The 20,462-nt window shown below is 35.0% G+C and overlaps 1 protein-coding gene across 1 annotated transcript in view; it reads right to left on the reverse strand.

Annotated features, from left to right (window-relative positions):
• TRPC4 (transient receptor potential cation channel subfamily C member 4) overlaps positions 1-20,462 on the reverse strand; it is a 268,137-nt gene that overhangs the window by 167,635 nt on the left and 80,040 nt on the right. The window contains exon 2 of the mRNA XM_072610416.1: positions 7,279-7,683. Within this exon, the coding sequence (XP_072466517.1) occupies positions 7,279-7,656 (378 nt within the window). The 5' untranslated portion in view covers positions 7,657-7,683. The remainder of the gene's footprint in view (positions 1-7,278; positions 7,684-20,462) is intronic.

A 20,462-nucleotide genomic window follows, 5' to 3' on the forward strand; every position in this document is an offset into this window, starting at 1 on the left:
TAGGAATATTGTAGCCAAGTTCCAGAGTTCCTAGGTGAAGGAGAAAATATTACAAGGAGCCAGAAAGAAATAATTCAAGCATTGTGAAAATTCAATCAGGACAACACAGGATTTAGCAGCTTCTATACTAAGGGATCAAAGGACTTGGAATATTATATTCCAGAGATCAAAGGAGGTAGGATTAAAACCAAGAATCACCTACCCAGCAAAACTGAGTATAATACTTCAGGGAAAAAATGGAATTTCAGTGAAATAGAGGTCTTCTAAGTACTCTTGCTGAAAAGAACAGAGCTGAATAGAAAATCTTTCAAAAACAAGAATCAAGAGAAACAAGAAAAGGTAAACAGGAGAGAGAAACCTTATGGAACTTATTAAAGTTGAACTCTTTACATTCCCACATGTAAAAATGATATTTGTAACTCATGAGACCTTTTTTCATTGTTAGAGTAGTTAGAGAGAATATATATAGATATACATATATACATATTTGTGTATGTATACACATATGTTTATACACACACACACACACACACACTATTTGTGTAGGTATGTATATGTACATGGGTATATGTGGTTGAACTGAATATGAAGGGAGAATACCTAAAAAGTAAAGTTTACTGTTGAATGGAATGTACTAGGAGTAAGAGAAATGGAAAGGTTGAATGCAACAAATCGTCTCACATAAAAGAGGAAAGAAAGAGCTTTTACCATGGAAGGGAAGAGGAGAGAGATGAAAGCGAATAAGTGAGCCTTACTCTCAAGGGATTTGACTTAAGGAGGAAAGAATACATAGTCAATTGGGTATGGAAATCTATTTTACCCTGCAGGAAGGCAGGGGGGAAGGGGATAGGAGAGGGAACAGAAAATTGGGACAGAAAATTGGGAAAAGGGATAATCAGAAACAAACATTATTGTAGGGGTACAGATAAGGGAAGAGAATGAAATAAACGGAGGGCAGGGCAGGACAGAAGGAAATGTGGTTAGTCTTTCACAACATGACTATTATGGAAATGCTTTGCATGGCTACACATGCATGACTTATTCTGAATTGCTTGCTTTCTCAATGAGGGTGGGTGGCGAGGGAAGAAGGGAGAGAATATGGAACTCAAAGCTTTAAAAATGAATTTAAAAACTGTTTTTGCATGCAACTGGGAAATAAGATGTACAGGCAATGGGGCATAGAAATCTATTTTGCTCTACAGAAAAATAGAGTGGAGGGAATGGAAGAAGAGGGGAGTGGATAGAAAGGAGGACAGACTAGAGGTAGGGGTAGATGGGGTGCATGCTGTTCTGTGGTGGGCTGTGGGGAGAGATGAGGAGAAAATTTCAAATTCATATTGTTGTGGAAGTGAATGCTGAAAACTGAAAAATAAATAAAGTATGTAAAAAAAGACAAAAGAGAAATTAAGTGGCTTGCTCAGGGAGGGAGGAAGGAAAGAATTCTTGAATAGTGAATGACTTGGTAAACTCTGTTATGAGAACATTATTCCAGTAGCCAATGGCAGATTACCTTAAATGATAGAATCCTATTAAGGAGTCACAATAGGAATAAACAGAAAGTGGAAAATTCAGAGATATTTTGAAAGTCTGGATTTGTTTACATAATAAAAATGAAGAGTAAAGGAGAAATAAGAATTAGGAACTTGCGACTTTTAATCTTAATTTTTAAATGTAAAGGATGTCATATACCTTAACTTGACCAATATTTTTAAATTCCATTATAATAGGTGAACTCTCCTACCTATAAAACATTGCCAAGTGCCACTTAAAGGTAGGTTATTTAAGTTAACCATTCAAACAGTTTTATTACAGATAACCCAATACAGAATACCCTATGTAGATACTCTATGACTTAGCATATACCCCACAAGAATAATTTAAGAAACAACTTCAAATTCTTATGTGGACTTTTTGAATAAGCTACAATAAAAATTAGAAATGACCTCAAATGACTTGAATAAAATCCATTACATAGAAATAATGAAAAGTTAGGTAACCTACCAATTAATGTCAAAAAAATCTAAGAAGTCACCCTTAGTATTCCCACTAAGAAAAGAATCGATAGAAAGGTTCACAGAAAGATAACATAGCTCCCTCTTGGATAGAAAGCAGCTCCAAGAAAGAATGTAAATCTTGTTATAATCTAACTAATTACATAATGCCATTAAATCTAACAAAAAAGAGATTCATTCATTTAATAAACATAAATTGTGCTCCCACTACATGAAAGGCACTAGACAAACACTCAACAAAAACTTGAGGAACTGCTATACAAGAAATATGAAATACTAATTTATTCATTTACAATGAAAGAATAAGGAGCCCTTAAGTAGTCAATAAATTTTACTGTGATGGATTATAGTACTTCCTAAGAGTTGACATATAATTTAAATAATATTATTCAATTGCCACGCAAAAGTAAAGCATTTTCTTGACATCGTCATGCTTAAAAAGAAAGGTTTATTACACATTGAAAAGAGGTTGCCGATCAATTTTATGTGAATTTTTAACTGAGTAATTAAAACCTTAGTAAAGCTGACAAAGGAAGCTCAATGTAGGAATACCTATAGTGTTCTATATTCAAAACTAATAACAATAATCTAAAAGTACAAGTAATACTATCTCCTATTAATAAAACACAGAGACATGCTGATACATTATTTGTGAAAGTCAATAACAGATTTCAGGGTAACACACTTTTTCTATCAAAGAAAAGAAAGAATACTAGGGGAGAAAATTATTGTGGAATCTTACTTGTGATAATTTTGTAAAAGCGTTATTCTCCTTTAGATATCTTCCTAGAGAAGTACTTTCTACTAAAAAGACCTTAATGTGGGTTGTTTTTTTTTTTTCAATCTTGGGATTGTTTTACTCCTTTGAAGGCTTCTTAGACAACGTTTATTTCCCGATTTGACAATTACTGCTTTCAGTGTCTATCTGCTGATATCTGAAGGCCCCACAAAAGTGAACAACAAAAGGAACTGCTTGATGTTTTTCAGGGCTTCACAGGGTAAGTTTGAATGCTATTTTTAGTTATGACATGAAGTAGAATCACTTGAAATGGCCATGAAAGGATCTTAAATGTTACAGCATACTTGATAGTAAAACATTTGTGTGTGTGTGTGTGTGTGTGTGTGTGTTGGAGAGAAGTGAGAATTCGTGTACTTTTGAAATAAATGAATTAACTATTGAAGACACTGGAATGACAGAGCTTATCTTCTTGAAACACAGTATCTTCTAAGTATATGACTAAAAATAATCACCAAATAGCATTTCTGAATTACTACCTAGGTTACTTATGGAAGAAAGAGGTTATTAATAATATATGAAGTCCATGAATGTCCAGAGGATACATGGATAGATTTAAATGGATACATAATTATACATACATATATATATATATATACATATATATGTATATATGTAACTATATTTTGATAGAATTAATTCTCTTTTTAACCCCCTATATTTTATTTTATTCATCTCAAAAAATTATTTTGAAAAACATTCTGTCTATAAGGTTCACCAAATTGCCAGAAGGGTCCATATCACTCTAAAACGGCAAAAATATCTCTTCGGCTGTTATGAACAGATGAACTGTTAAACTCTACTGGGTATCCCTAAACACTGGGAAACCATGGTGTGTGTTATGCCAAAAGCATCTCCTATTGTCACGTTATCATTTCCATGCCAATATGCCAACAAGAATGAAGCGTGTGAATCATTGTTTCAGGATTACAAAGGTCAACTAAAAAGACATGGTACTTCCCCTCCCCTTCCAACTTAACTTAAGTGGAAACTAGGAATGTACAAATAGAAAAGGAATGCCTGGCTAAGAGGCAAGACATGAAAGAAATTGAACAGATACACACATGGTCTGGAATCTTTCAGATTCCTGACAGATCCAAACCTTTAGTGTCTTTGATTAATTATAGGGATTCAGACGAAATGCCTTCAAGGTGCCAGCACTTATTTCTGAGAACAGAATTTAGCTCAGTAGATGAACTTCTTCCAAGGCAAACTCTCATAATAGCAAATATTTTTTCCCAGATGCCCAATTACCATAGCAAACACAAATGATGTTGGCTTGTTTGAGAGAAACAAATCATTTTTAAGAATTATGGAAATCCATAGGTGAATATCAATTTGGAAAATAGAGAAAATATGTTATATTATTAGTAAGTCCTAAAATTTAGTTTAATCTTTCTCTTCTGTCTGTACTATTGGTCATTGTCCTAAAGCAAACCATTATTCTATGACAATCTATAGCATCCTGTTGACCACAGTACAAGCAAATGTTCAATGTTTTTATCACCACTACTGGGAAAATAATTTCTATTCCTATCTTGCTGATAGGAAAGATATTGAAAGTGTTAAGTCATGCATAATTGTATGACTGAGATATGGTTTGGAGTATGTGGCAAAAGTGGCCCAAATATTTCCAAACTCATTCAGACCAAGTTGTAGTTGTCCTTATTATATAAGAATAATCATTAGACAAAAATAAAGTAAAATTAGCGTAGTCTAGACAAAGTTTTTAACTTGGGATCCATGAACTTTAAAATACATATATATATATATATATATATGCATATATATATATATTAATAAGTAAGAAGCTGTTGCTGATACCTTGGCAGAGAATAATTTTGGTGGAATGCCAGATTAGCCAGAATTTTGGTCAGAAGTCAGATTATAAGGAGTTAGGAAGAGAGTGAGAGGACAAAAAGTGGAGTTACATATTATAGATGGCCTTTTCAATGAGTTTATCCACAAAAAGCAGAAGAGATACCAGACTAGAGTTAGTGGGATGGAAGGATCAAGTGAAGATATTTTTCAGAATAGGAGAGAAATGAGCATGACTGTAGGCAGCAGGAAATAAAGCCAGTAGAGGGAAAGATTAAAAATAAGCAAAAATGGCTGTGACAGAGGGAGCAATCTGGTGGAGGAGACAGGAAGGAATGGGATCACTTGAACAGGTAGAGGGGCTAACTTTGGTAAGAAGAAAGGCCACCTCATGACATGAGACAGAGAAAGAAATAGCAGGGAGCATCTGAGAGATATAAAATGAGGAAGAGTGAAAAGAGGGAGCTCTTGGTGAATGACTTCAATTTTTCTGTAAAATATGGAAGAGTTCTCAGTTGAGATGATTGGAAGGAGAAGCCATAAGAGGTTTGATGAGAGATGGAAAGACATTATAGAAAGTGGGATAGTGAGTTGATAAGGCAGGTATAGAAGGGTTACACAGTACTGATGTTGTGTAATATAAATTTTAGTGGCCCCAGTCAGAAGAGTTGTATGGTTTTCTCCTTTTTTTTGTTCAGAAATGTGTGTGTGTGTGCATGTTTACACACATACATACATACCTACATACATATGTACACATAGATGCAGATAATATAGATACAGGAACAAAGGTGGCAAATGGTTGGAATGATTCAAAGCTGAGTTTTGGCAGGGAGTAATAGGTGAAATCATAAGGGACTTAGAGGTTTATGAGAAGAAGACAGTATGGAATTGAATTAGCTTACCAAGGAGTCAAGATGGAGAAAAGAGGAGAGACTAGCACTAGTGTAAGGAATATGCCCTGGAAATAAATTGAACAGTCTAGAGATTAGAGATCATAATGGAGACATAGATTAGAGTTTGGTAAGGAAAGGCAAAAGGGGAGGTGCTATGTTTGGATAAAAAATTTCAGAATTATTGAATGTGAAGGTGGACATTTATGCTTGATGCCAAGACCAAAGATATGACCATCTTTCTATGTGGCTGAAGTGAGATGAAGGAACAAGTAATGGCAAGAGAGGAGGTTAGGGTTTTGACAGTCAAATATGTATGTTATAGTCTCTTAGTACGATATCAGGATTTGGAGTGAGAGAAAAATGAGCCATGTACTAAACTCAATTAGGAAGAAAGGAGAATGACCTGGAAGTCAATAGACAGCAACCACCAGGATTTTGATTTGGTGATATAAATAGCATTAATGATTATAAATTATATGAATATCATTAATCTCAAAGGAGTTAATGAGTGATAGGAGAGAATAGGGAAGTGGCAATGGGTATATTCAATGATTGCAAGCTTCTCCTTGAAACAAGGGCCCATGTTTGATTCAGCACTGAGTTTGCTCAAGGCAACTAAATGGCTTAGTGGATAGAGTGTTAGGCTTTGAGTCCAAATCTAGTCTCCAGACCCTTATCGGATATGTGACCCTGGGCAAATCACTTAACCTCTGTTTGCCTTAATGAACTAGAGAAAGAAATGGCAATCTACCACAGACTCTTTTGGGGGGAGGGGAGCTAGGTGGCACAATGAATAGGATGCCAGGCCTGGAGTTAGGAAGACTCATCTTCTTGAGTTCAAATCTGTCCTCAGACACTTACTAGTTGTAAGACCCAGGGCAAATCAACCTGTTTCCTTTAGCTTTCTCAGTTGTATGAAAAGGAAACTGCAAACCACTCCAGTGTCTTTGCCAAGAAAACTCCAGATGTGATCATAAAGAGTAGGAATGATTGAAAATGATTAAACACATGTTCAAAGTCCTGGGAATAAAAGAAAATGAAAGCAGTCTTTGACCTTGAAGAGCATTCATTTTATTGAAAGCTACATTTTTCTTTTAAATAATAATGATAAATAATAATAAAAATAATAAAAATAATGATAATCTAAGACTGAGTCATGTAATACAGTGATCTTGGAAGAATAAAAGTTTTGGTCATTCTAAGGGCAACAAAGAGATTCATGGTAGTAAAAAAAATAAACTGTAACATATTATCAATGGAGAGTTGTTCAGATGCAGCAGTGCAAAGTTTGTCATCATAGATGAATGACTAGTAAAATAAGGTGGGCAAACCATGAGGCAAAAGCAATGGATATCTTGCAGATGACATACTTTCTCCATTTGTATCTATAGAATGTCAAGAGACTGACAAAGAGGAATACTCCCAGAACATTTAATAGACTCCCTGTATTGAATATATGAGAAAACATGGCTGTGATTTGCAAAGAATCGAAGGCAAGTGTCTGTTGTGATCTGCAAAAGTGGAAGGCTGCATCTACGTGTTCATATACATTCAAACAAAATCACAGATGCATCAAAGTACATATATTTATATATACACATATATATGTATACATACACACACACACACACACAAGAATATTCATGTCTAATAGCTCATATTGCACTATTATAGTCCTTAAGATCATTATGTACTTAAACATCTACAGAATCTCACTTGGAAAACTCATGATTAATGGCGGTAATTCTGCACATACCTGTTTTTCTCCACTAGGTTTCTTGTGGTTTAAAAGCAGCTCCACAGCCCCCACAACTTCCTTTCTTATGGCATGTAATAGAGCATCTCCAACATACACATTGAAACTTAGCAGTAATTCAATAAGCTCTAGGTTCTCATTTTCAATTGCAATGAGGAGAGCAGTTCTTCCAAGGGGATCAATGCAGTTAATATTGATTTTAAAATAAATTTCTGCCTCCTCCAGGGATTTCTTGACACTGGCATAATCTCCTTTCTCCACAGCATTCAAATAAGCTTTCTCTGATGGTGAGAGTTCAGATTCTGCTCTTACAATTCGAAGAGGGATGCGATCTCTGTAGGGAGCGTTGACATTCCTTTTGTAGTAGAACTGAGCCATGTTTTATGCCATGTTATTTCTCTGAATCTGAAATCACACATGAAAAAACACAGCAGAAACCAGAATATTAGTAAGAATGCAAGATACATTATTTGACTCATTTGAAGCTTTTCTCATGCCAACATCAAACAAAAGTTTGTTTCTAAAACAAATATTAAATATGTTAATTTCCTGCTATCTGAAATTGTAAATTAGAATTGCAACTGTCACTTGAATTAATTTTCAGCTATTTAGAAATGTACATTTAAAAGCTATAATTCAAATAGCGTGCAAAGTGGTTGATGTCTGACAAATTATTTAAATGTTATATAAAAGTTACTCATGTAACATAATTAAACAGAAGAAGAGTCTATATATTTGTGGGAAGTACTTATAAGATAGCTGAAGACGTATACACTTTCTTGAAGATTTCCTCAAGAATCAGAATCTACGTCTTGAATGCAATCCCTCAGTTGAATCAGGTCACAATCAACTGTATAAAAGAAAATTTCTGAATGATCGAGTTGCCCAAAAAGTTAATCTAATTCAATATAAATTTATTAAGAAACTACTGTGTGCCAAGGTGATATAAAGTTCAGAGGAGATAAATCTCTATCCTCTTAAGGAACTTTTGAAATTGTGGATTAAGATCATTTTAGAAAAATAGTTTTCTAAAGCTTATGAAAGTCAATTTGAATGGCACAATTTGCTTTGACCCTGGCTACATTATCTAACTTTGATGTTAATCATTCTTCCAAACTTTTAGTGTCTTTTTCTTAAATGAGTTCACAAGAAGAAATGCTAAATTAATGTTCATGATGTTCTTAGTGAGCAAACCAAGGTATCTATGATTTATCAAGGGAGAATTAAGTAATCTAATTTCCCAAAGGAAGAGAGTGGGTAGCAAAGGCTCAAATCCATAGAGAGTCAATTATGATAAATTTCCCCTTCATGCCTTGATGTGTCTTCTTAACTTCAGGACCATAATGAATCCATCAAAGTACAGAACCATTAAGCATAATATAGGTACATTTTTATTCAATGCATTACTTTTAAGATACTAAGTTGATAGACCATTAAAATATCATGCAAAATGACATCATCCTAAGATAATGTAAGTGGAAAAATGGTAAAACAGTTGTTGGAAACTACATGGGATTGTGATGATCATAGAAAGACAGCTTTCCTCCTTCCTCCCCGCCATGGGGTTACATGCCAGAGGAAGCTATAGCTTATGAAGAAAAAATGAAAGGGAAAGGCCTATTAACATTCCTTTGGTATAACTGGGTCTCCCAATGGTAGGACTTAAGCCACTCAAAGGGTTGTGTTTTCTCAAGTCTCTTTCAACCATTGCCTTTCTATTTCCCATCCTGGCCCTGCTTGTCAAGTGTTTTTAGAAACTCAGTTGCTGTTGGTCTTCTGGAATAATACCTTTACATTTTAACTCTTGGGTAAACTCTCTTTGTTGTTTGCTTTGTTTTAGTCTAGATGCGTCCTGTTATAACTTTGGGTTATCTTGTTCTGCCTTCCTACACCATCACACCATCACCAATGCACAGATATGGTATTATGCCCATGTGGTCAGGATGTAATATTTTTGGTCCACAGCTCCATCTTATAGGTCAGAAAAGGATGTGTTTTATTCAAATATTTTCCAATCTCAATTTTGTTTTATTAAAGTAAGGTCTGTTCAGTATTTTGCTGGCTCATTTTAATAACAACTCACATTTTTACAGCTTTAATCTGTACATTCTTATGAAGTAGATAATTGAAGTATTACTTTCCATAGGTTATGTGGAAAGTGAAATATAGAGTGTTTACATGATTTGTCTAGATTCATAGAGATGTTGAATTAAACTAAGAATGATCACCTTTATCCCAGAAGAGTGTATCTTTGAACATCTGACAATTTCAATCTTTAGTGTATTAAGGATTTTATGTAATCACCATGATACGAAAAATGCATTCACAGAAATATTCTGTGCAGATTACTAAATTATATCACTTTCTTAGAGAATATAGGGAACGTTTTCATTTCTCTTGCAGTGGCAGCATTAGAGATGATGTTACCCGTGTACAGTAGGAGACAATACTTTGGACAGTGGTGATAACGTTCCCAATTCTTTAATTTTTTTGTAGTGTTGAACTTTCTATAGTTAAACACTGCAGCATGATCATAAGGTGGGGCTTTTCATAAAGAAAATCTTCAGTAATAACACTAACTGATATTGAAATATATTATCTCTTCCTGTAATTCTTATGTATCTTGAATATTTTCCCTTTTGATCACTGAATTCAGAGTTCCTTAATAAATCCTTCATTCATGGTCAATCATTGAAGCTGATTGGCAAAGGGAGTTTTCTATGATAAAGTGAAAATGCCCCCTCATTTTTCCATTTCAGTCTATTTCCATGCACTTTTCTTCTTACTGAATTCAAATGAATTATTAAGCACTTACTATATAGGAAAGTAATTCTGCTAAGCACTGTGAATACAAACCTAAAAGAGTAAAATATGTTCCCTGTTCTTAATGAACATAATTCTGTCTGGAGCAGAGAAGAAGAGACTTTAATGCTTATGAAAATACATATCGTAGAAAGTACAATATAATAGGGTCAGTTTGAAAAAAATGAAGGAAGAAAGAAATCATTTTACTCCAGGGGAATAGGAGTTAGCATTGAAATTTTTAGGGAGGAAGTGAAATCTGAATTGGATTACAAAGGATAGAAATCACTTTAATAGCTTCCTATACTCAGAGTTGAGAATAAGGCCAGATAGTCTATCTCCTTCCTCCCTGTCTTGCTGAGTCTTGGAACCACTAATGTCACTTTCTTTAAAGGGCCTTTCTTGATTCATCCAGTTATTAGTACATTCTGACCAAATTTCTCTGTATTCATTTTGTAAATATACTGTATTTACTTATCTGTGAACATGTTGTATCCTTGCAGTAGAACTTCAGGGCATACAGCCTAACATGTGTGTGTGTTTCTATACACATGCACATACACACACATATACATGTATGTGTGTGTATATATATATATATGTATATATATATAATATATATACACAAATATACATATGCATGTATATATATCCAAAAGTATGGTCCATATTAGATGCTTAATAAATATGTTAAATGATTTATATGATTACTGAGAGTTGTGAGAAGCATTGCATGATAAAAAAATGAATAAGTATTTAGATGGCTTTGCTTCTGAGTTTAGGAGTAGCTAGCTGGAGATATGACTTGAGCACTGGGGTTGGAATCAGGAAGTTGAGTCTTCCTGAGTTCATATCTGGCTTCATACACTTGCTGTGTGACCCAAGGCAAGTCCCTTAACCCTGTTTGCCTTAGTTTACTTATCTGTAAAATGAGCTGGAGAAGAAAATGTCAAACCACTTCAGTGTTTCTGACAAGAAAATCCCAAATGAGGTCATGAAGAGTTAGACACAACTGAAACAGCTAAACAAAAACAGCAAAAACTTCTTGGCTTTAATATAGGGGATTTAGTAGTGGTAAAACAATCAACAAAACACATAGGAAATAAATAAAGGAGTAAAAGCCATCTCACAAACACATAGACAAAAAAAATCAAAGAATTTCACAGATGGAATGGCTACCTAGTCTAAACCACTGTAATATAATAAACTTTCCTACAACCCTTCAAAAAGAGGTTATCCAACATTCACTTGAATACCTCTAGCGAAGACTTCAAGTGAAAGTCACTTCTGTGTGCCTTATCCTGGTAATTTCACATCATCATCATCTTGTTTATCAAGTACGTTTTTGAATGTATGACAAAATAATTGAAGGACTTGGCATCATCCAAGTCAATATTAGAGACAACGCAAAGGAGTTGGGCATGCCACTTCATCTTCCAATGACTGTTTCTTTGAGTATAGTTAAGAAAACTCATTAATAGAGGTAAGGATTAGTGGAAATAGAAGGCCAAGTGTTAGTAATTAAAGAACAAATGTTTGAGACACTTTGGATGACCTAACACTAATTTTCTTTTTCTATTCTCCTAGATTTGAGCAAAAACATCTAGTAAGAATTAAAATGTCGAAAACACACAATTATCACATACAACAAACCTGTATGGTTTAAACTTTTTAAAGGCTGAAATGCTAGGGTTATACAGAAAATAAATACCTACTGATAATGGATTATCAAGCTGCTTATTAAAAATTTAATTTATTATCTATATCATTTCAGTATATCAGTACCCTTCCTACTATACAGAAATCTTGTAGTGATCTTTAAAATGAAACTAGCAAAATGGGACAACATCAAATTTGAAGTTTTTAAACCTGAGAAATACATAGTGAAGAGTTCTGATAAGGGTGATTGGATTCCAAAATTGACTTTCACTTATCAGCAATTGCAGAAATGCTACAGGATGGAGAGTTTGAGAAAATAAACCATTTGGTACACTCTGTAGTTTGACCTGAAAAATGGAAACAAAAGACTTGTTCTCAGGTTGGTAGCCTTATGACACATTTTGTGGAGGGAGAAAGGGTCAAGAAATTCAATTCCACCCATGAAGAATTTAGGGCTTTCTTTCTATTTTCTCTGTATGAGAAATTGACTAGAAGCAAAAGTATTGCTTCATTCATTGCTGAAATCAGGTATATTTTAGGGGAGTTTGTCTTTTAAGGTAGTAGGAGCAAGTCTGAAATTCTATTTCTTATAAACGTAAATGTAAAATTGCCCTTACCTATATGTAATAGGATAGAAAAAGTCTTCACCTGACAAATAAGCATAGAAGAAACTGAAATGTCTGATGATCAATAGGGTAATTAACGAAAAAGATAAAATACATCTTCCCTATTTTGGTACGATTTATTTTTTAATGAGGGAAGTGAATGAAAAAATGATGGGCAATTATCAGAGACAGATTGTTGGACTTAGAGTCAATAGGACCCCAAATTTAATTCTGCTTCACACATTACGAGCTGTGTGATTCTGGGCAAGACATTTAAACTTTGTCTGGCTCAGTTTTCCCATCTGTAAAATAGACTTAGTAATAATACCTATCTCACAGGTTTATTGTGAGTAGAAAAATGAGGGAAAGTGCTTTGTAAACTTTAAAAAATATAACTGTTGATGGTAACCACAACGATAAGTTGTTTTTTAACAGGATGCAATGTATTTTAAACAATGGCTTGGAGCCAAGAGAATCACTGAAGGCAGCTGTGACTGAAAAAGCAGACCTGCATTATAAAGATTACAAGGAATTACTGACGACGATCCCCATCTGTTACACCTAGTATGAATGGAATAAGAAAATACTCAAAAGAGTTGCAGGGAAGTTCTCTATGTGAGAGATAATTAAACCGTGTGTCATGAACTCCTTTGGAAAACTGGTCAAATACAATTATCAAAAATATTTTAAAAAACAAAAAAGACAAGTTTATAGACCACTGGTTAGGAATTGCTGCTCTACAGAGAGTTTGCGGAAAGGTCCAGGAGGAAAATTTACAGGAATATCATAGCCAAGTTTCAAAATTCCCAGGTTAAGGAGAAAATATTGCAAACAACAAGAAAAAATAATAATTTAAATACCATGAGAACATAGTCAGGATTTCACAAGACCTAGAAGTTTCTACTTTAAAAAACTGTAGGTCTTTGAAGAGCAAAAGAGCGGAGTTACATCCAAGAATAACTTATGTACAAGATTTGAGTATAATGTTCATTGAAAATAAAAAACTGACAACTGACAAACTTCAACTTTCTGGTATTTGTAACAAAAAGACCAGAACTCAATGGAAAATTTTATATAAAAGATCCAAGAAAAAATAAAAGGAAAACATTAAAAACTTATTATAAGGCACTCACTAAGGTCAAACTGTTAACATCTTTTATATGTGAAAATGATATTCTTAAAATGGGCATCATTACACAAGTAGCTTGAAAGAAAGGGTGAGGCTGAGTTGTATATGATGGGACAATTCCAAAAAAACAAAATTGGGTAGAAAAAAAGGCAAAAAGGAGCAATTATATTATAAAAATGTAATGTGAAAGAAGAACTAATACATAATATTTTGACCTAACTCTCTTCTGGGTAGAAGAGGAAAAATGTATACATCTGGAAGGGTATAGAAGCCTTCTGAACATGTACAGAGGTGAGAAAACTGGGGGACATTGTGGGGGAGAGACTTTTGGACAGGTGTGTGGATTGGGATTAGAAGGATGTGGGAAGAAGATAAAATAAAGGGTAAAAAGAAAGATTGAGAAAGAAAATAGGGAGAAAAATAAGATGGGGGGAAATTCAAAAAAAGTGAATGCCTTCTTTTCCTGAGCCATCCGGGTTCAGTGGCATGATACTTATCAGGAAAACTGGAGATGACCCAGAATGCAAAGTGAGAACCTAGCCCTTTCAGCTTTAGGTCTTATCACAGTCTTACTTTGAGTGAGATACACCCATTCAAAGAAAAGGCTTCTTTCAAGGGATGGCCCCTTTAATCAAAAAAAATCAGACTGGGAGGGGAAGACCCTCAGAGTTCCTGGGTAAAAGAAAAACAATTACTATTTAGTTACTGCATTTACTCTGTGCTAGGTGGGTGGGCACTTGTCCAGTCTATGAGCTCCAGAGTGAATGGGGTTTAAGCCTTGATCTTTTAGCAAGAACTATAGCCCATAAAAAAGGGCAGCTATAAAGGAAGGGAGAAGAGAGGAGAGGAGAGGAGAGGAGAGGAGAGGAGAGGAGAGGAGAGGAGAGGAGAGGAGAGGAGAGGAGAGGAGAGGAGAAGAGAGGAGGGGAGAGGAGGGGAGGGGAGGGGATGGGAGGAGAGGAGAGGAATTCTAACTTTGAATGTGAATGGGATGTTTATAGCAGTTCTCTTTGTAGTGGTAAAGAACTGGAAATTACAGTGATCCCCATCAGTTGGGGAAGGAAGGATGAACAAATTGCCGTACATGGTTGTGATAGAAAACGACTGTGCTATAAGAAATGATGAGATCAGTGGTCTTTGAAAGACTTACACAAAATGGTAAAGAAGAAAACAAACAGAGAACGTTGCATATAATAACAATGATATTGTATTAAGAATGCTTTTGAATGACCAAGTTATTTTGACTATTATAAATATACAAATTAAAAATAAAGGGCATATGAAGACAGATGCATCTAGAGAAAGATAAATAGAAGTATGTATAAAATAATTTTACACATATATGTCTATTTGTATATAATGGTAGCCATTTTAAGGTAGGATAGGGGAGAGGGAAGAAAAAAAATTACATGATTATTTTGTTGTATATTGAGAAGTGCATAGTGGATTTGCAGTTTCATATGCAATCATCTTTTTATAGTACTATATTATAGAAATACTTACTTTATTCCATAAATTAAAAATTAAAAAAAGAAACATATAAATTCATTATATAGAGGCAGAAGTTATGACTAGAGTATAATCTGCATTTGTGAAAGTGCCATCCATATAACAAAGTAAGAGAGATAAAAGTGTTGAAGTGTAAGCAGGAAAAGGAAAAGAAGAATCGACACATCTATATTAAGCGCGTATTTTTCAAATACAAAACTGATAACACAACAAGAGTCCGTGACTGAATGGCCCAAAGTTACATATCAAATAAATTATTGATTTGGACATCAAGCAGTAATTCCTGCCTTCACTGATCTTGATTATGATTTCTCTGTGGAACACTAAACACTTGGAAGAAAACTGAAGGATTTAATCATGCATCATGGTAGTTATCTATGTCAAACATATTATCTAGACCAAGCATTCTTCATCTGGTGTCCATGAATTTACAAAAAAAGTAAACAAAAATCTGAGAATTGTTTCAAAATAGTTGATTTCCTTTGTAATATTATGTATTTTATTAAATTCATTCAAAGAAGGTATTCTGAGAAATGGTTCACAGAATTCACCAGACTGCCAGAGAAGTCTAAGATGCACACACACACACACACACACACACACACACACACACACACACACACACAAATAAAACCTGTTATCTAGATTTCTAGATTATCAAAAGACAATATGTGAGTGCTCGAATTATTAATTTTTCTTTTGACTATTTGGTACTGTACAACTATGGAAATATTTGTGGAGTCAAAAGTTGGAAAGTTAATGTTATTTAATAAATTACTTCATTTTGGTCAATATTGTGCCTCTTCATGAATACATAAGACTCTGCTTACTTTATCTCTGAAGAGGTCAAAGTTTGAAGGAGAATAACAATCTTCATTGTCAAATGTATCTCCTTAAAACTTAACCTAATGTTATGCCCCTTCCCATATAGCATGCCCATATCGAAAATAAAGAACCAATCAACTGTTATTTAAAAATCAACTTTTCATATTACTATATGAATGTATATGCACATATAATACATACCCACATGCATGCATGCGTGTGTGTGTGTGTGTGTGTGTGTGTGTGAGTATGGAGAGAGAAAAAGAGAGAGAGAGAGAGAGAGAGAGAGAGAGAGAGAGAGAGAGAGGGTTGCAGCTTTTTTTCCTGTTTCAGACAAATAATACTAATTTGGTGAAATTTTCCTTAAAGCTCTTACTAGTGACCTTAATAGAAAGTGTCTGTATTAAAAAGAAAAAAACAAAAAGCAGATAGACATGCTAGTTTCAACAGGCAGAGCAAACAGATCTTTAGGTCTAAGGCAGTGTGCTGTTGAGTGAAGTATTGAAATTAGAGTCAGAAAAACTTGGTTTCAAATCCCACCTGGGATACTGATAACCTATGTGAACCTCAGTAAATCACTTAATCTCTTCATTTCATTAATTTCCTTATCTCTAAATGATACAATTGGACTCAATGGCCTTTAATATCCCTCCCAACTTTAAATCTATCATTCTAAGCTGAGTAATAAAAAGCTTTTCTAAAATTGGGCTACACTAATGTACTCCAGTAGGGGCTGTTACATGTTCCTGATATTACTACAATATACTACACATTGCTGCCCCAGACACTTGTCACTGTTCCTATATAGTTAAAATCTTTATTATACTAAAGAACACATTATCTGGCACATAATTGATGCTTAATAAATCCCTGTTGAGTATTGACATATTATCATATAAAATAATATATGACATATTCTCAATATATTATCCTATTAAAATTCTTATTCACATATATAAAAATAGACACATGTTGCCCTAGAAAATCAATATTTCTTCTCACAGATTTCGTACAATTCTTTTTATTGTCAGTGTGCTATACTTTCTCTCTAACTGCAGTCCTCTGCAGCATTATCATGTTTTGTGAAGAGGGCAGGAGCAGAACATCATCCTTTCAATCCATGCCTTAACCCATAGCATTTGTCATGGGTATAGACGTGACCAGAAATCCTAGAACCATAAATAAGATACATATATTAGATACATATATTAGAAATGGAAATATGGACAGAAGTTTCCTAGTCAACAAATGAATATAAATGTAGGGAAACTATGTGAATAGGGGTCATTCATTCATTTGTTCAGCAGATAGGATATATTTGCTTTAATGTTTTTATAACAATATGATTCAATATGTTGATACTTTGATGGATCTGTGATCTCAAGGGCATGGGTACTCCCTGCAATGGTACAATTTGCAATCCATTCAAACATTCTCATCCTGTTGGTCTCCCTCCATTGATATTTTGTAGAATCCAACTATCCATTTATTAATATACCTCCAAACAACCATAAAATATCGCCCCAGAACAAATCCTGGAACAGCAGAGCCAGCGGAAAGACAGGGTGGAGTCACCTTTTAGCTTGGAATATTTAGAGAATGGGCAAGAAAGGTCTGTTGCACTGAGGTTAAAGGAGAGAGTATTCCAGGACAGAAAGCCTCCCAGTCAGCCCTACCTTAGCAAACCAGTGGGAGATCCTGAGCCCCACTGTGATGGAACGTCAACACTAGGACCTCCCAATTGTCTTAGAATAGCCAGGAGAAAGCTTCAGATAGGAGAACCACCATGTGCTTCAGTGTAGCCTCAGGCACACAGGGACCCTCCAGTAGCTAGACCTCAGCAAGCTTCAGTGTAGCCCCAAGGAAATGCAGAAAAACCCACCAGGCCACAATACACACCAGACTCCACCACTAGCACCCCAGCTCAGCACCAGGAAACCTGCCAGAACCCTGCACACTCCAGCAGCACCAGGCACCCTGATCCTACCTCCTCAATACAGCACCACACATGAGGATCCCCTGTAGGTTTCAGGGCAACATCAGTATAGCATGAGGTAAACAGCCAGGGCCTATAGCTACTATCACGAGACATTTAAGACAGAGCCCCTGCCACCCTTGGAATATTAAAATTTAAAAGAAAGGGAACCCCACTTTGCCCATCACCTCCCCCCAAAAAAAACTGAGGAGTAAAAAACAAAAGTGACAAAAAAAGACTGACTATATACAGTTACTATGGTGAGGGGGAAGACCAAGACACAAACTCATAAGAGGACGATAATGTCAAAACATCTATGGGCAAAGCCCTGAAGAAAGAGGAAGTGGCCTATAATGCATCAGTCCTTTGCCATTTAAGTGATCGCTGGAAGAGAAGTAGGCACTATCTTCTCCTTCCTTCCCTTCTCTCCCCTCATCCCCAAATGACTCTCTTCAAAAAGTTTAGCTGAAACATTTTATTCTCTTTCAATATTTTCTGCAGTCTGAATCTCAGATACTAGAAGTAGCTGGGTTCTGGACAAATCTTTCATTTTTTAGATGACTCAGGTCACTGCTAATTTCTTCACTTAGTAGAAACATGCTTCTCATCAACCTCAATTGTTGAAGACAGTTCACATTAATTCTAAAGAATTTTAATGTTTGGTTGATTGAGACTTGTTGCCACCCTCCTAAAGATAAAGTAGAGTGCCTTGGGTGATTTAATGAATTCATTCCATTCTTATGCAAAGTGAATAAATACAAATATGTACAAAGCAGTTAAACACTAAGAAACTTTGGAGGGAGGCACCTGGTAGTGGGGAGGGGTGGGAACTAGGAAAACATTTGTGTAGAAGTTGGTACATTAGTGGCAGAGACACTATCAGGCAGATGTAAGGAGGGAATGTTCTTCAGTCCTGTGGGACATCCAGTCCAAAGTCACAGAGATGGGAAATGAATAATCTGTGTAAGGAACAGAAAGAATGTCATCTTTACTGGATTTCAAAAAATACAGGAGGTGGAATAATATCCAAAGAAGTTGAAAACATAGATTGGGGCACTTTCATAAAGAAAGGGATTAATATTTTATCCTAGAAAAATAAGAAGCCAATGGAATTTATTGAATAGGGGAAAGAAATGTTCAGTTCTTTGCTTAAGGAAAATTACTTTGGCCACAATTTGTAGGATGGACTAGAATGGGGTTAATAGGAATAGGTGTCAATTAGAAAACTGCTATAATAATATAGGTAAAAGATGAGGAGGGCCTGAATTAAGTTGTAGTTATGTGAATGGAGAGAAGAGAGATGTTCTGAAGATGTTAATGACCATATTTGGCCACTGATTGGATGTGTGCAGTAAAAAAGAGTAAGGAGTTTAGGATCATGTAAAATTGATGACACCAATTACTCTAAGGCAGGGCTTCTTGAGCTTTTTTCCACTTGGGACTCCTTTTACATGTTTTGTCATTGTGCCTTGGCATTGTGTGCCTGAGGGCATGCACAGCGCAAAGTGGACATGCTTTGTGTTCAGAACCAAGGCTGCTGTTGAAGTTGTACAAGGCCACACAGGTAAGTGATGCCAGAAACACTGCAGCTTCATCATGCATTTGATTTTTAATTAACTTTTGGTCATTGTGCATTCAGAAACCTTTTACTGTTGCCAGTTCTTTCACAACCCCATATAGGGTTGCAACCCACATTTTAAGAAGCCCTGTAGTGGATGGCGATTTTAACACAATTAGGGAGATTTAGAACAGAGGAGGTTTTTCTGGGGTTAATATAATGAGCACAGTTTTGAATTGTTATTCATCATTCTATTTTCTTTCTATATGGATATTAGATCAAACTCTTTTAAATGATTAAATATATAACTTAGGAAACTATAGTATTCCACAGATTGATGCAAACAAAATCAGCCATGATATCTGAAGCATCTCACTATCTTAAAGAATCTTGCTTTCATTCAGATGGTACACCAAATTCATGAATTCTCACTCTCTCTCTCTCTCTCTCTCTTTCTCTCTGTGTCTCTCTCTCTCTGTCTCTCTTTCTCTCTCTGTCTGTCTCCCTCCCTCCCTCTCTCTCCCTCTCTCTCTCTCTCTGACACACACACACACACACACACACACACACACACACACACACATACACACACAAACTTTGGTGAGCATATGTCTTCCTGCTCTAAGACTCAACTGATATTTAAAAATCAAATAAGAATAATAGAGGAAAATTGGGAAAAGAAGTGAGAGCAACGCAAGAAAAGTATGAAAAGAAAATGAACAAATTGCAAAAAGAGGCACCAAAATTACTGAAAGAACAATTCCTTAAAAATCAGAATTGGTCAAATGGTAAAACAAGTAAAAAATCTCACTGAAGAAAATCACTGTCAATGGCATTCATTAGATAGCATTTATTGAACATTTTTGTGATCTGCTGTATATTACTTAGCCTTTGTTTTCTTACCGTACAATCAGTGCAAAATGTTCTGGAAATAAAAATATTTCTTCTCATCCTCCTAGAGAACTATTTTATTCTTTATTGCTTTCTGCATAAATTTAAAGACAAATATTTTAGTTACGTGTTGTCATTTTGCAGTCTTTAACTTTTAACTTTAACTTTTTTTCTATTTATTCTAATTTGAATGTATAGCCCATGTAAACCCTGAGGTCTTCTGAATCCCAA

Source organism: Notamacropus eugenii, chromosome 5, assembly GCF_028372415.1.
Source record: "Notamacropus eugenii isolate mMacEug1 chromosome 5, mMacEug1.pri_v2, whole genome shotgun sequence".
Taxonomy (NCBI): Eukaryota; Metazoa; Chordata; class Mammalia; order Diprotodontia; family Macropodidae; genus Notamacropus; species Notamacropus eugenii.